Consider the following 17,321-nt stretch of genomic DNA (forward strand, 5'->3'; position numbering starts at 1 on the left):
TTATCACAGGTCAATGAGTTAAGTTTGCATTATTGACGCACTGGTACTTTGAGTCAGTCTCCAAAAAACAGAATACGTGCCCACTTCCACTTACATCAAAAAGAGCTAGAGAACAGAAAGTTTTCTGATTTAGAACTGGCAGGTGATTTGTAATAATTGGCTGTCAGGAATTGAATTACTTAATTTATTCCAGCTAATAGAATCTCATATCCTTGTTATGTATTCCCAGCAGTTAATTTACAGAAGGAAGGGAAGGGGTCTGGAGAAGAATGGTACCTTATGTTTTTCTAGGAACTCCGGTGTGAGCGTCCAAGGAGCATCTCTGATGACTTCATCTACATAGCGACAGTGTCTGAGTGCCTCATACCGCTCGGTTTCATTCATTACAGTGAAGCCTTTGAACTTGTGGGTTAGATCATCACTGCAAACTGACAAAAGAAAAATCAACAAAATATTTCTATGTTAACTTTGCACAATTAGCGCATCTGGCCAGTAAGAAGTTTCTGATCAATATCCTTATTTTAAAGTTGTTTGTTCAGTTACATTCCATTTTCAACCCAAATAAAGATGTGCCTCTTTCTGTCTTTAGAACAGAGACCAGAAGTTCACGCTAAATAGGAGGAATGCTCTGCAAAGTTCCAGAAATTTGCCTACACGTCTCTAAATCACTGTTGGACAGCTATATTGAAACCAGCACAAATTAATAGCAAACAAGTGCAGTCATAGTGGCCTGGGCTATGGGTTCAGCAGATTTCACAGCATGTGAGGTTGGACCTGATCCGTATTCAAACAGGAAATCTCTGAGGAAAGCCCAGCTGTGGGATTGTAAGAGGCAGTGTGCTCTTGAGGAATGTTGCATAGGATGTGGACTCAGGAAATTTTATATTCTAATCCTGGTTTTTAAGAAGCTGGGAAAAATGGCCTATATCCCGGGGTTGTTGTGTGGATTAGTTAATGTTTGTGCAGCATTCTGAAGGTGTAAAGAACTATACAAATGCTAAATCTTATTATGGCTGCAGGAAGGGTTATTGATGACTCACCAGCTGGACACTCTCCCCTCTGTATCAGCGCTGACCTAACACTCCAGTGTGGTGCTGGTGGATGCTCTTCTGCTGAAGGTGTCATTTTTTGAATAAGATGTAAAATAGAGGTTCTCACTACCATGATCATTAAAGATTTTAAGGCGCTTATACATAAGCAGGAGGAGTACCTTATTGCTGGAGTCCTGGCCAAATTCTAACTCAAATAGTTATATACTCATCTAGACTTTCAAATGGGTAAGGGATGCCTCACTTCCCATTACGGAGTTGTGGTGTATGCTGGCAACAAATGTGCCACAGGTCAGTGCATTTTCAATAATGAGTGGAAATATCTCTCCATGTATTTATTTTTATTTACAGTCTGTAAATCACCTTAGGGTCTGGTTCTCCTCGAAGAGACGTGCTCTATCAATGTTACTGATTATCAGGAGGTAGCATATTTAGTTTATTTCTGATTTGTAGAAAATATTTCCTTTTAATTGTGCCTGTCCACCTATGGTACACACCCATCAGCCACCAAGGGCTTCTTTCTGGTTACCACACTCTTCTGGGCCTATTGGTTTGCAAGTTATTTATAAGATCTGTTTAGTGAATTACTTTAAAAAAAAATCTTAACTCCAAATAAATGTTTCCACAACAAGAAATATGACAAGATGCACACAGTAAGACAGGTGACACCAGACTTTGATGCAGTGCAAATTTTATGTGGGGATTGATAGTTGACAGTTTTTCACACCCACCAAGAGACAGCACATTATTCGGGGAAACTGATGAAGATGGTTGAAAGCTTGCTCCCACACCCAAAGAACAGTGGGTGAAATGCTGGCCTCACTGAACTCAATGGAAATTTTGCCATTAACTTTAATAGGGCCAGGTTTCACCTCATAGCTCCCTCCCCAGTTTGAGACAAGGTCCCCAACAAAGAGCAGCTCCCCTATGCATTCCCATCTGCTTTCCCTCTACTCTGTCTGGGTCAGCTGGAAGAGCATGGGAGAGCTCTTAAGTGTTTCCTACATTATGGAACAGATCTTCCCACTACCTACATTTGAACTGAAATAATTTAAGTATAAAACCAAAGTGTGAATAAGAACAAGATGCTGCTTTTCTAATTTTCTTTTTTTTTTGGCAGAGCTGAGGCAATGATACAAAATAATTCCTCACATTATTCATTTGAATGTTTCAATGAACTCATTTGTGTCACACTTTGTTAATGTTTGAGCAGTAGAGTTTTATTTTTGAAAACCAAATTTCAAAGCAACATGCACTAGTGTTCAAAGACACCAAAACTTAATGCACATGTGCAAGTATTCACATTAGATGTGCTTGCACAATCATCCAGTCAGGAAACAAAAACAATACTTCTCTGATATATGACAACTTTGGAATGTATTTTATCAATCCATAGACTAACAAATTCAAAAAAGTTCCCCAAATAAATGAAAAAGAAATCAAAATCAGCTCATGGATGTTTTGTGAGCTGAAAAATATGCTAAAAATCATTAATTAGATTATTAGTTATAGATTATTCACTCATCTCTACCATTTTATACTCCTGAGACTGTAAAAAAAAAAGATAAACACTGGTATGGAGACATTCTGCCCTCAGAGTCATGCAGGCATCTCCCTTTAACTAGACTGGGAACTGTGCATATGTAGCTCTATGACTTGACTCTTACTTTGTTTGACATCATTTTAAGTTGGACTATTTTTTTAAGGTGTAAAATACCATCAAAACGGGAAGTAGTGCTCAAAGTCAGAGTGTATAAACAGCTGCAGTCGAGAATGTGGCAATACTGCTCCTCTGCTACTGCATAATAGAGCCAAAAATCCAGTAAATAGATGTGTTCTTACCTCCTACTAATAAGTAGCTATTTGGGAAGAGAGTTTTGGCTTGCATAAGAGCTCTAGCATGGCCGGAGTGGAAGAGGTCAAATATCCCATCTGCATACACTCTAACTGGTCTGTCAACTGTGGGGAAAGAAACACAACAATGATTTTACTGGAGGATAGCTAATATGATGACAATTTTTAAAAAGGGCTCCAGAGGTGATTCCGGCAATTGCAGGTTGGTAAGTCTGACTTTAGTATCGGGCAAACTGGTTGAAACTATAGTAAAGAACAAAATTGTCAGATGCATAGCTGAACATAATTTGTTGGGGAAGAGTCAACATGATTTTTGTAAAGAGAAATCATGCCTCACCAATCTACTAGAATTCTTTGAGGGGATTGATAAGCATGTGGACAAGGGGGAACCAGTGGATATAGAGTATTTAGATCTTCAGAAAGCCTTTGACAAGGTCCCTCACCAAAGGCTCTTAAGCAAAGTAAGCTGTCATGGGATAAGAGGGAAGGTCCTTTCATGATTGGTAACTGGCTAAAAGATAGGAAACAAAGGGTAGGAATAAATGGTCAGTTTTCAGAGTGGAGAGAGGTAAATAGTGGTGTCCCCCAGGGATCTGTACTGGGACCAGGCCTATTCAACATATTCATAAATGATCTGGAAAAAGGGATAAACAGTGAGGTGGCAAAATTTGCAAATGACACAAAATAGCTCAAGATAGTTAAGTCCCAGGCAGCCTGCGAAGAGCTACAAAAGGATCTCACAAAACGGCGTGTCTGGGCAACAAAATGGCAGACGAAATTAAATGTTGATAGATGCAAAATAATTCACATTAGAAAACATAATCCCAACTATACATATAAAATGATGGGGTCTAAATTATCTGTTACCACTCAAAAAAGAGATCTTGAAGTCATTGTGAATAGTTCTCTGAAAACATCCACTTAATGTGTAGTGGCAGTCCGAAAAGTGAACAGAATGTTGGGAATCATTCAGAAAGGGATAGATAAGACAGAAAATATCACATTACCTCTATATAAATCCATGATATGCCCACATCTTGAATATTGCATGCAGATTGGAATTGGAAAAAGTTCAGAATAGGGCAACAAAAATGATTAGGGGTATGGAACAGCTTCCATATGAGGAGTGATTAATAACTAGGACTTTTCAGCTTGGAAAAGAGATGACTAAGAGGATATGATAGAGGAGTATAAAATCATGACTAGTGTGGAGAAAGTAAATAAGGAAGTGTTATTTACTCCTTCTCATAATATAAGAACTAGGGGTCACCAAATTAAATTAATAGGCAGCAAGTTTAAAACAAACAAACGGAAGTATTTTTTCACACAATGCACAGTCAACCTGTGGAACTCCTTGCCAGAGGATGTTGTGAAGGCCAAGACTATAACAGGGTTCAAAAAATAGCTTGATAAGTTCATGGAGGATAGGTCCATAATGGCTATTAGCCAGGATGGGCAGGGACAGTGTCCCTAGACTCTGTTTGCCAGAAGCTGGGAATGGGCGACAGGGGATTGATCACTTGATGATTACCCAGAAGACAGCATAGTGGGCTAAATGGACCCAGTATGGCCATTCTTCTGTTCTTATGATTTTCAGCTTTAACAGGAGTTATGTGTAAATCCAGCTGATAAGTTTTAGCCTCTGGTAAGAATGTTGTGTTTTTGTTTTTTTTCTCCTCAGATATGCAGAATTACAGTGGGTAAATTTAAAATGTTTAGTCTACTTACTCTTCTACATCCTTTGGAGGCTTCACAGGAGGCGACCAATCAGAGAGGGGCTGGACTGGCCCATATAAGAAGGGCTGCAGAGCAGTTTTGGTCACTCCCTGGAGCTTGAGGAGGGAGGTAGACTGGCTGCCTTGGAGGTTGAAGGCAGTAAGCACCCTGGATAGAGCAGTGCTGCAGGCAGCGATCCAGGGATATAAAGGCAGCTGCTGGTGGGCCACAGGGATCTGCAGGCTGAGGCCCTGTGGCAAGGGCAAAGAGGGTGCTGTGGCCGTGGGGAAGTGGCCCAGGGAAATCTACTGAGGAGTAAGAGGGGGTGCCACAAGCAGTGGCCATCTACAGGATCCTTGGGCCGGGACCCGGAGTAGTGGGCGGGCATGAGTCCTTCCCCTGCCCTCACTTGCCACTGCGGAAGTGGCTAGACTAAGGGACTGTAACATTCCCCTGGAAGCAGGGAGTACAGAGTGCAGTGGCACAGCTGGAGGGCTCTGTCACGAAGATAATGCCCTGGTCCTGGGAGTGATGTGGGTCCCTGGAGCAGAAGTGACTGTGATGAGATGCCACCAGAAGAGGGAGCCCTGGCTAGTAGAGCTGATCCCCAGAACATCCAGCAGGCGGTGCCTCAGTGGTGAGTCCCATCCCATCAGAATCCTCTTTACTGTGTTCTCCCCAAGTTGGCCTCTTATTATCCTCCCTTTTCCCTGAATTCTCACTTGGAAAAAAGGTCTTTTTCCTGTCTCACTCCCTTTGTGTCATTTCACTTTTTTCTCTGCTCCCTGCCTTTTTCTTTTCCTCAGCTTAATGCTGTACACACGTTTGTTTCCTCTTGCAGCTATACCTTTCCTTTTCCCTCAGACGCTTCTCCTTTCTGATTAACCTTTCTATCTTTCCCATTCTTATTGCCTCCTCCTGTTTGCTCCCTACGACCCATCTCTTCCTGAGCCCCACTCATCATGCCCTAGCACTGGGCTGCAGGCCTAAAGGGGTCACTGAGCATCATGCCTGGCCACTTTGCTACAGATAGGAAGTCCCTGTACAACTGAAAGACAAACAACTGGGGCTCTGAGCTTCAAAGCTGCTGCTGCAGTGCAGCAGAAAGGCAGGTCACGGCTCAGGATGATCATATCTCCCATGACTCAGGTGAAATGTGGAGAAAACCATGTTTCTTGGAAAACTCACCGGGAAGATGGGGATGCTTCCTCAAAGCAGGGTAACAGGCAGCTTTTTGGGGCCCCCTGTAAAACCATCAGCTGGGATCCTCCCCACCATCTGAAAGGTCCATGATCAAGAGTATTACCTACCCTAAACTCCTCTGCCATGATACCAGATTAGAGGGGAACAGGTGAAGTGTTTAACACTTGTGTTTGTATTATGTAGAAAAATAGTGGATCAACATTTCCATTTAGACAGGCGGAGGGAGGAACTTGTAATGTGGCCATCCAGGATCTCAATAAAGGGAAAGGCTCCCTGATTCCCTAGGGCTGTAATTCCTGTCAGTCATCATGAATCAGCTCATACCCCACACCATTTGGAACTGAAGAATGGGTGCCAAACATTATACTATCATTGTGGGGGGCCCTGATGCTGAAGTATTGCCTGCACTGCTGGCCTTGACTGTCATGGTAATGTCAGAAAGGAAAAAGTGATTTCTCACCACTATAGATACTCAGGCAGAGTACATATATACACTCATAAGCTGTGGTGCTGTCAGAGGAGATATATCACAGCTGTGATGCAGAGGCCATGAAGTGTGTTTCAAAATGTGAGGAAAACACTCATTTTAGCCAGTATCCCATATGATTTCGGTATCCAAATAACCTGTGTGTTGAGATTTGCTGAGTTACCTCTTATGTCCAAATCTCACTCCCCAGCATTTTTATACCTGTTGAGAAAGTAACCCTGTATATTTAATAACTACATTAAAGTGTGTGGGCTGTATCATTAAGAAACCATAAATATCCTTTCGTTACACCTCCCTGAGCCCCAAGGCAGCACACCCTGCTCCTCCTTCTCCCAAATGAAGAGTGCTATTGTAATAGTGAAATACTTTCACAGCTGAAAGGCCATGTCTGTGGAAGCTGCTCTTAGTCCTGTTAATGCCGCTGTCGGCAAAGTCTTGATTAATTGGACGTCTCACCTGGTGTTCCCAGGCGGGCCTGAGTGATGGTTAGTTTCTCATGCGGGGCTTGGCACTGACAGCTTATTTCATCGGCAAATGGAGCAGGTGCAATCAGAGTCTGGAAGGCAATGGAGGGGTAGAGACAGAAAAAAAAATTACATGAGCAAATATCTAGTTCGTTCTTCAACTAGGAAGACAAACCTGAATCATTTCATTGTATGTCAGCTAGTCCTAACTGAGCATAATGATGGCTTGTTTCCTTTTTGAAATCACTCATGAGCTCACGCAATTTATACAAAAAGTGCCAATTAACCACTGAAGAGACTATGGTGTTTATAAAACACCTTGCAAACTAAACCTTGGTCTTAGTCAAGAAGCTCTAATGTTTTGGAAATGGTTCAGGAAAATAAACAATCTATCCACACACTGAATTCAGGTCTCTCTGGCTACAGGCCCAGAGTGTAAGAAGCTTAGTTCTTGGACTGTTGATTGTATGAGCTTTCTCTTTCCCTGGGCTACGTCTTGTGTACTGAGGAAATCCAAAACAATCAGCTGGCACAGTAGCTTGTCTGCTGGAGAACTCAATCAGGGTGAATAGGGTTCCATTTTCCTTAGCATCTTTCCTGCAATTTTCAGATAAAACATCTACTTTTTGCTATTTATCATTTGTGAGCACGGGATGGTTGTACTCAGATCAGTGTCCAAATGCCCAGGAGATAAAACACTCACATATATACTAGAAGTAACTGAAAAACTGATTAGACCCTAGGATTTTGGAAGACACTGACTGACCATCTCCTCACTAGCTTTTGAGTGGATTGGGCACAAACTCCACCCACTGACAGAAATTAGATATAAACTACCTGTGTTGAATTTTTCATCAAGCAAGGATCCTTGATACTTCATTTTATTATTTATAAAGGGCATAGAAAGCCAGGGCTGGACTAAGGTAGGAAATCGCAGTGAAATTCTGACTGATTTATCTGGAATTTCTTTCATTATTATTTTTTGTATTGAAGTAATACTTAGATACCCTGAGATCAGAGCCCCATTTTATTAGATGGGGCTATATATACATATAATAAGAGAGAGTGCTTGAAGAGTTTATTCTTGAAAAGTACAAGAAAGACAAAGGGTGGGAGAAATGAGGTGGTATATCCCTATTTTACAGATAGGAACCTCCTGATGCAGCGAGAGATTAAATGTTTTGTCAGGAAGTTGTCAGCAATTATAACCTCTGGTATTATATGCCTTGCACCTTGTGATTTGATATGGGGGGGAAATACCATTTGCTTGTTAGTTTTGAAATCTCCATTAGTTGAAAGTAGTAATCAATTAACAATAAAAAGGTTTTCTCCTTTGTCAAACGCAAATACATCCCCTATTAGTCTTTGGGATTTCATGGCCTTGCATCATCTGTCTTGTTTTATTGTTCTTTGGAAGAGACTGAATGGAGCACACTAAGTTGTCCTATCTGTTATTTGAGCACTCATCATTGGCCATAACAAAGTATTTCTTGCCCTTTATTTACATTTTTCAATACTTAGAAGACTGCTGTGTCATTTAGTGGGCATTTCTCAGCAATGCTAGAACACTGTGTCTGACTCCTTTTACCAAAAATTGCCCACTTATCTCATTTATTTTCTTGGAATGGCTGATATGGTTTCAAGTTGATGACTAACTTTGCTCTTAATTTAGGCCATTCCTGTAAATATTATTTTTTCTTGATGATGAATCTCCATACTTGACAGGCACTTGCAATGGGACCCTTTGTTTCTTGAGCTGAGAGGGTGGTTTCCACTTTACATAAAAGTGAACTCTAGGATTTGTTTGTAGCCTATCTTGGTTGGGATTCACCACCAATATTGCTTTTATAAAACTCTTATCACTCCTACAGATTTAAAAAATCTCATGTATTGCAGTGAAGCAGCCCTACTTTCACTGATGCCTTCATCATGTTAAATGTAACTGCCAAAATTAAAAATAAAATATGGGAAAATCAAACTTTTTGTTTGGGTTCTGTGGAAGGGAATCCTGTTCAACTAGCTGCCTACATAGCACACTGCACACTCATTTCTTTATTTTCTAATCACTGTCTTTTTGCTTCTGTCTCCGTGATTGTTGAGTGCTAAACTGCCTTTTTATCTCCAAGCAATGTCAAGTTACACAACATCCCACACAGGCTGCTCCATACTGGGATAAAGAGGAAGGGAGGAATGTTAAAACAATAATGGCCATGGTCTGAGGCCTGCAACTGGTAATCACATCCTAGCTAGGTACAGGCTGTTTCCTGGAAGATTATTTGAAGAAAATAGGTCTGGTTTGCAGCAAGAGATTTTTTATTTCTTTATTTATTTTTTGCGAGTCAGAGTAAACCTTTTACCCATATACATGTCTTTTTCAATACTGAGCAGCTTTTTCTCTCAGCCCCTACTAAAGCCAAGGACATCCTGTTTTAGCTTCCCACTAGCCTGGGTCTTGTTAGAAAAGGTCTTGCCAATTCTTTTCTTACCATGTGCCCTCTTGACCTTCAGACATTAAAACAGACAGTAATTAGGGACAAGAGAGTAAAATCAGGAATATGTCAAGGAGGAACACGCATTCAGAAATGCATAAAAATGTGCTTCTGGATCAAACAGAATACAAAGAAGACTCTCAATTGGTACCTGAGGCTGTGTCATTGAATCTAAACTAGGAAAAACTTTCGCTGAACCGAGTCACTTTTGAAAATGGAACTTGGCCATCCAAGTTACTTAGCCCTGAGAGGAGCAAATTGGAATGCCGAAATACCTTTAAAAATCTGGGCATAAGTGCCCAATTTAGCCCTTGGCTATAGTAATTGTAAAAACAATATGAAATCATCCTGACAACACTGAAATTCCCGCTCTGTTCTAACCAGCTTGAAAACTGTTTCAGCTATACTGGAGCCATAGTATAGACCAGGCTTGGGTGGCCTGAACTGTTTTTATTGAATTGGTTTCAAAATCACCTTAAACCAGTTCAGCAAAATCAGTGGTTTTGAAATCAGGTGAGTATAAATTTTTCAGGCCACCCAACCCTATAGCTCCAATTAGTTTTTAAAATGGTTAGAATTTGTGGGGAAATCTCCCTGGTGTAGACAAGCCATCTCTCTTTAGCCTGAAGATCCCTGTGTACCAGCTGAGCAGTGGATCTAATTTTGCATGCTGTCTCCCGGCCTATCAAATTTGGGTGTGGAGGATCTGGCATGATGATTGGTTTGAGATCCACATTACCACTGCACCTGGTTTCTGTCCATTCAAATAAGTAATTTCTAAGGCAGTGTTTCCCAAACTTGTTCTGCCGCTTGTGCAGGGAAAGCCCCTGGTGGGCCTGGCCGGATTGTTTACCTGCCATGTCCACAGGTTTGGCCGATCACGGCTCTCACTGGCTGCAGTTTGCCGCTCCAGGCCAATTGGGACTGCAGGAAGTGGCGCGAGCCGAGGGACGTACCGGCCGCCGCTTCCCGCAGCCCCCATTGGCCAGGCACAGCGAACCGCGGCCAGTGGGAGCCGCGATCCGCTGAACCTGCGGATGCGGCAGGTAAACAAACCGGCTGGGCCCACCAGGGGCTTTCCCTGCACAAGCGGCAGAACAAGTTTGGGAAACACTACTCTAAGATAACCATGTGTTCTTGGCTCAAATCACTAGCTGTGGCTGACAACACAGATCAGATTATTTAGTTTCTTTTTATTTGAGTGTACAAAGAATGTTGCAATAAAAGGGCTTGCTTGCTTGCTATGTCCCCACCAAGGAAATATCTCTCTCCATCCATTTGCCAGCATATTATATTTCAAAGAAATTTGCCAACCAGGACACTGAAGGTAACTCTTTTCTCCCCATTTATCCACCTGTGCCAGTGACTTCAGAAAAACACTGAGCCAGAGAAAATGTAAACAAATAATATTTTAGTTCAAAAACAAGAGTACTAATGAACAGTGTGGTTAATTCTGCCATGGTGGCATCTACCTGGATATAGTTATCCAGGAACTGCCTTCTGTTTCTGGTGCAATTCCCATGCCTGAAATTTGCAGTGAGAGGGTTGCAGAATATAGCCTGGCTCCTTATTTTTCTTTCATCTGTCTCTTCATGTTTTATGCCTTGATTGTTAAACCCTAGCTGATTTACTGTTGAAAAGGACACAGGTGAACAGAGACAATTTGGAGGCAATAATTTATAGAAAATTTTGGAACTGACTTCCTCATTCCCCGCCCCCCCCCCAAAAAAAGAAAAAAAAAGAGAATAGTTTTTATAAAGGGTTTGAGTTACCTTCATCTGACTCTATGTGCTAGCGAAGAATTCAAATGTCTCCAAAGGGGGGGGGGGAATCATCAGAACTCTTGCCAGGAGAAGCCCCCAGTCCGGATTACTTCCTTAAACCAGTAAGAATAGACCTGTAGGCCCAGCTTTCCCCTTCTTGCCAGGGAAACTCTCCTAGAAAGTTTCCCTGATATCAGATTATGAAGCGTTTGCTGAGATTTCTCCAATTCTCTAAATAAACTCATTCAATACAGTGAAACTGGTAGAGCTATACAAGGAGGAATTTGGCTTGTGGATTCTAAATCAGATGGCTGTCCACCAATTATTAAAGGCACACTGTCTAAATATATTTTACAAAGTGCTGTTACTTGTAACCCCTACAATTTCTGTAACTTTATGAGAATGGGGTGGGGAACTGATTTAAGGAGCTCTCTCCCCTTCCATCTATTGAAAAACTGAGACAGAAGATCTGAGGAGCAGATTATATTTGCACAGATGCACCTACTTTGTGTAGGTGATCAGCAGAGAGACCTATTTTAAAAAATGATCAATTTTGGCTGCTTTGGGTTAAAATGTACTTTAATTTTGGGTGCAGAGGTAATGAAATGTTGATCCTTACTGTATAATGAAAGGGCAGCAGAACTGTCCTTAGCCTGCCCTAACTGATGGGGGTTACCCTAAGTTTACCTCATTTGCTAAGCAGTGGGTAAGGATGCCAAATCCAAGTGAAAGTCAGAGAGCGTGGAGACAGGGGTTTCTACCTAGTGGTGTGACCTCTTTTTAAGGAGTCCTAGATATCATTTGATCCTCCCTCTCCAGTGTTTAAAAATAGACTCCATTGAGAGTCCTTATTTCTGCTCAGTAATCACTACCACTGAAATCATTCAGCAGGTCTAGGGGCCTGAACATTAGACCTGGTTTGTGGACAGTGTCGTGGTGAAAAGCAACACAGCGGATTCAGCATCAAGTGAGGTTCCCCACTACCCAGTGAAATCACTAAGAAGTGGGCTAAGTGGTGGTTAGCATTCTAGCATTGTGGCTAGAGGCAGTGAGCAGTGTAAGTGGCAAGCGGAAGCAGCAGTGAGGAGTGGCAGGGATGACAGCGGCAGGGGTCACCCGTGGCAACGCAGGCATTGCTCAACCATTCCCCTCCCTTCAGGGGTGGGAGGTGAAGCTGTATCAATGCACCACTGGATTCTGGGACTTTGCTGACTTCACACAACAAACCGTGAGTGGGTGCAGTGGAGGGAAAGGGGAGTGGCATGCTAATGGCCATTTGTCTATTGGACTTTCACACTGCACGGTGGAAAACTGAGCAAAGGACACTGCCCAAGATACCGTGGAGGCAGGTGTTTACTTGTAGTTTGCATGCTTTTGAATCACTGTGGTGTTTTTCCAAAGTAATACTGTGTTCCCTCTCTCTTGTAATAAGTTTTCTTTTGTTGTGCACACCCTCAGCGCTTGTGAGCAGGGAAGTCTTGCCTCTTAGTGTATGTCTACCCAGCATTTCAAAACCCACAGCTGTGAGTCTCAGAGCCTAGGTCTACAAATTCGGGTTTGTGCTACGGCATTAAAAAAAGCTGTATAGGCATTTGGGCTTGGCCTCTGAGGCCCAGAGAGGTGGATAGATTTCAGAGCTCCAGCCCCAGATGCAATGTCTACAGTGCTGTTTTTAGTGCCATAGTGTGAGCCCTGTGAGCCTGAGCCAGTAGTTCTGGCCTCTGAGACTCATTCCTGCAGATTTTAAAACGCAGTGTAGACATTCCCCTGGATGCCTCTACGGGTGGTGATTAGTTTTCCCAGTTTTCTGAGTGGGGATTCAAGCTGGTTCTGGTTTATATTGTTAAGAGGAACATTATAAAAATGTTAAGAGGAACTGTAGATCTTGAACTCGGCCCTTTTTGCTGCCACCACCACCTTGGAGGTTTTCAGTTGGTTTACTTGATATGTTTGACAGCACTTAGTGTACAGTCAGTTTCATTATATCCCTTAGAACAGGGGTGGGTTGGGTTTGTTTGTGTGGGTCTTTCACACAGCAACAAGGGAGAGAAAACATTTTTGAAAATAGGAAAATGTTGTAAAACCACAGAATTAGCAGGAGGATTCAGGGACAATACTTTACACTACTTTTATCTCATTTTTTAACTCCCTACATTTCATGTTGACAGTCTCTTAAAAGCAGAGAGAGACTTTAGACCAGTTCCAAACTGAACACTGATTTCAATGGAACTAATCCCATGTATATAGACTACTCATGTAAGGACTTGTAGCACTGGACCCATAGTTTGCAAACAGTGACTACAAATCAGGAACATGAAAATCTGAGGGGAAAATTTAAAGCAGTTTTCAACATGTTTGTTAAGAATAAAATACTACCAAAAATCTTATAAGTAACTGAAGAATGAGAAATATACACATGCTGGGTCTATAAAACATTAGGCCTAAAATATGAGCATTCCTTGCAGATGAAGAATCTCTTAAGGCAGCAGTTCTCAAACTTTAGCAACCCAAGGACCCCCACTTTGATTTAAAATTTTTCACGGACCCCCAGGCCCCACCTCCACACCACCCCTTCCCCCAAGGTCCCATCCCTGCTCCTCCTCTTCCCGCTCCTCCCTTTCCCCTCCTTTACCCCAACTCTTTCCACCCCTCCCCCAAGTACCCCCATCCCCACTCCTCCTCCTTCCTCCCAGTGCCTCCTGCATGCCACTGAACAGCTGTTCAGCGGTGTGCAGGAGGCACTGGGAGGGAGGGGGGGAGTTGATCAGTGGGGCCCATGGACCCCAGTTTGAGAAACACTGCCTTAAGGACTATCTAGGTCTGCCTCTGGGTAGTCAAGGAATGCCTCTTGAAGGACCAGGTGTTCAGGGAGTGAATTTTTACTCCTAGGGATAGGTGTCTGATTTAAGATTCTTTTTTGCATCTATTATTTCATGATATTACCTCACAATTATAAATTAAAACTATATTACCAGTAACCATGACCCAGCTGAGGTGTATTACACTGCAGTTACAACTTAACTGCCCCTTTATCTCTGTGTACCTCCAGGTAAAGATTCTGCAAGTGGAATTTAGTTAAAAGTTCTGTTGATGATGCATGAACCAAAAGAGAATCCAGCTCATTCTTACAGATTTCTATTGACTCTGCAGTGCCAATATGAATAAAGAGTAATTCGGAATAATCTATTTATATTTTTAATAATATTTTTAAAAAATTCATCCAATTTGCAAACAATCCAGACAGGCTTTTTCCCAAGTACTATCTGGGTTCATCCTCCATAAAGTCATGTTATGCATTACTAATCTTTGTGTAATAATTATTGACTGACTAATAATCACAAGATGCAAGTATAAGTTTCAGAAAGAAAGGAACAATGCAGAAAATTCTTCCCATCATTTTACAAAAGCACATGGTGATATGTATAGATTCATAGCTTTTTAGGCCAAAAGAGATCATTATGATCTAGTCTAACCTGCATTTCAAGAAGTGGTTTCTGCATCAAGCCCATAGGCTCTAGCTCAAACAGAAATTATCTTTTAGAAAGTATAATATATTTTAGAGGTATGTTGGGTCCCAAACTCAAACAAAGCACAAGTGAAAGAACCAAATATGTACCAAACATCAGGTACACAAGATGGAAACAGGCACAGTTCTGCAATTCAACACTGCCTCGGTACAGACAAGCATTTCATGGGAGTTAGCCACCAACACAGAGCCACAAAAGAACAACTCAAGAACAATTCTTTCATCAACCTAGCAGCATCTACTTCTGGTCTTAGGTTGGCTTACTTACATCACACGGGGCATGAAGTTTTTCATGGCCCTGATCAATGTAGTTAAGCCGACCTAACTTTATAGCGTAGACCAACCCTTAGTTTTGGCAAACCTTTGTATATAGAGCTGGCTGTGTTGGTGGTTTTTATATATGTATTCTGACAAATGTGAATAGTTCTTAGCTCCTTCCTATGGGTTTTTTCTGCTTTAGTATTTTTTATGTAGTAAATGCCTTGCTTTTGTTGTCTAGTTACAGTAGCCTTTTTACTCATCTTTCTTTAGGCTGTGATATAGACATTCACAATAACTGAAAAAAATATTGTTTGAGAAATAGACAATGTTCAACTGAAACAGCAAGTTCCAAATAGCATAACACACATACATGTGAGCAAGAAATACAATACATTCTATAGTACATAATATTCGCACCAGTTCTCCTATGCTGTGTGTGACTCTTGTAATGACATCTCAGTAGTTCTATATATCTGATAAATGATGCAACGTCTTGTTGCCAACATAATTTAGATATGTAGCAATGGTGTGACTCTTAGTGAAGTGAAAGGCAAATCACTCTCTAATTTTTGGTGGTGATGTGCTGCAGGCAAAGAAAAAATATTTTAAAAGTGTGCCAAAGAAAGTCATGGACATACAAAGGAAGGCCAGATTTGACATCCTTTTTAAATTTTTGGTCCAAAACAGCCAGAATTCATGAATACTAGTTTCGGGTCCAAATACAGTACACACCTTGTGCAGGGCTAAGATCACCTACATTTAGTCAAACCATGTCTCTTTTAAGCTTCAGGCACAGCCTTATTACTCAGTCATCTGTTCTAATGCTCCTTTTCCATGACAGCTGTACCTCAGCATAGATCCAAATTGAAGAAGCGCTGATGGCAGGCTCCCTAAATCACATCACATTGTGGAAAAACAAAAGGATGGCTGGTTTTGTAACTATATAATAAATAACTATATAATAAAGCCCTTTATATCTATAATGTTACTAACTATAAAAGTTAAAATCATATGCATTTGTTGAGGAGTTTACTTGTGTGAACTGGTAAGAATATCTGAAATACTTCTAGAGCTGTTATGTATGAAGCATCCTGAATCACTATTTAAATATCAAATCAGACAAAAAGGAAAAAAAGTCAGAGATCAAAATATTGAAAGTCAAGGCCAATACAATTTTTAGATATAGCTTCTTCAAATTTCATACTTAGTCGCATCAGTGGGGAATAATCTCTGCAGCCATTATAGCTCTAGTTTAAACCATTATTATAGCTTCACTGAGTGAGACTAATATATACTAATCTTTCTCATCTACTCTTAACTGAAATGTTAGCATTTTTCAAAACTCCTGAATAATTTCACCAACACAACTAGCATATTTTAAAAAAAATACTGTAAAAATTATTAAAGCCCCTAAGATTAAAAATTTCAAAAGTTTCTAAGTGACTTGAGAACCTAAGTCCTCTTTTCTAAAGGAACTGAAGGCATTTAGGAACCTAAGTCTCATTGAAAGTTAATGGGACTTAAGCTCCGAAGTCATGTAGGTGCTTTTGAAAATTTTACTCCTAGAGACTTATTTTGGAAGGAAGAGACAGACAGTATGAGTAAAGAAAACTCCCACTGCACTTCAGTGAAAGGTCAAACCAAGTGGTAGTCCTTCAGGATTGTTTTCAGGTAAGTTTCTATGTGTATTGTTTTTTAACTTCAGAACTGTAATTATAAATTGCCATTGCTTCTTTTTGTTACAGACACTGTCTGGGATTGTCTCCAACCCCACCCGTGAGCATGTGAATTGTCGTTATTATTTAATATTTAGGTTGTGGTAATTCCCACTGGGTGATAGATGCTTTCCAAACCCGGATAAAGACACAGGCCCTGTTCCTGCAAGGAACCAGGAGCTATCCACAGGGAATTAATTGCAGAATCAAGCCCAAGACTGCATCATCATAAACAAACTAAATAAATAGGTTCAAACTGCTGCATCTTCCAAATTAACTCCCTCCCTCCCCCTTTGATCTTCTCTATTCCACATGCCTCTGCTTCCTAGCTAAACTAAGAGCTTGCTTATACTGTGGATTTTTAGCCACCTGAGGCTAAAGGTCACTGAAGGTGTGTGAAGAACGGAGCTATTAATTGGCAGGCAGATGCATGAAAATAGGGAACACAGAATAGGAGAATTAGAGGGAAGGATGGAGCAGGGAGTATCTATTTCAATATGAATTCTTAGTGGAGCCTCTGACTGACTTTTTTTTTTTAGTTCAAAAATCCCAGACAGCATCTGCAAAAAAAAGAAAGTCATGGCAATTTAAATAAACAGTCCTACCTACAGGAAAACCTCATATTTCAATACACATTGAAACTTACCTGAAAACTGACTTCAGTATCTCCTGCTTTCCTCATTCACTGAAGGACACAGAAGTTTCCTTTAGTCCTACTGTGACACTTCCTGCCAAGATGGCAGCCTCCATGACATAAAGTCAGAGGGATTGACTGACTGAAAAAGAAATATTTA

The 17,321-nt window shown here is 41.1% G+C and overlaps 1 protein-coding gene across 4 annotated transcripts in view; it reads right to left on the reverse strand.

The window, feature by feature from the left end:
* The window catches only part of PCYT1B (phosphate cytidylyltransferase 1B, choline), a 45,288-nt gene that overhangs the window by 24,653 nt on the left and 3,314 nt on the right, over positions 1 to 17,321 (reverse strand). For 3 of the 4 annotated variants that reach the window (XM_073357702.2, XM_073357708.2, XM_073357682.2), the window contains exons 2-4: positions 6,766 to 6,865; positions 2,892 to 3,008; positions 277 to 428 (exon numbers count right to left, since the gene is read on the reverse strand). In XM_073357702.2, the coding sequence (XP_073213803.1) occupies positions 277 to 428; positions 2,892 to 3,008; positions 6,766 to 6,865 (369 nt within the window). Of the gene's footprint in view, positions 1 to 276; positions 429 to 2,891; positions 3,009 to 6,765; positions 6,866 to 17,173; positions 17,304 to 17,321 lie in introns of all 4 variants that reach the window. The other variant, XM_073357691.2, reaches the window with a different exon arrangement.

The sequence above is a fragment of the Lepidochelys kempii genome, chromosome 1, assembly GCF_965140285.1.
Source record: "Lepidochelys kempii isolate rLepKem1 chromosome 1, rLepKem1.hap1, whole genome shotgun sequence".
Taxonomy (NCBI): Eukaryota; Metazoa; Chordata; order Testudines; family Cheloniidae; genus Lepidochelys; species Lepidochelys kempii.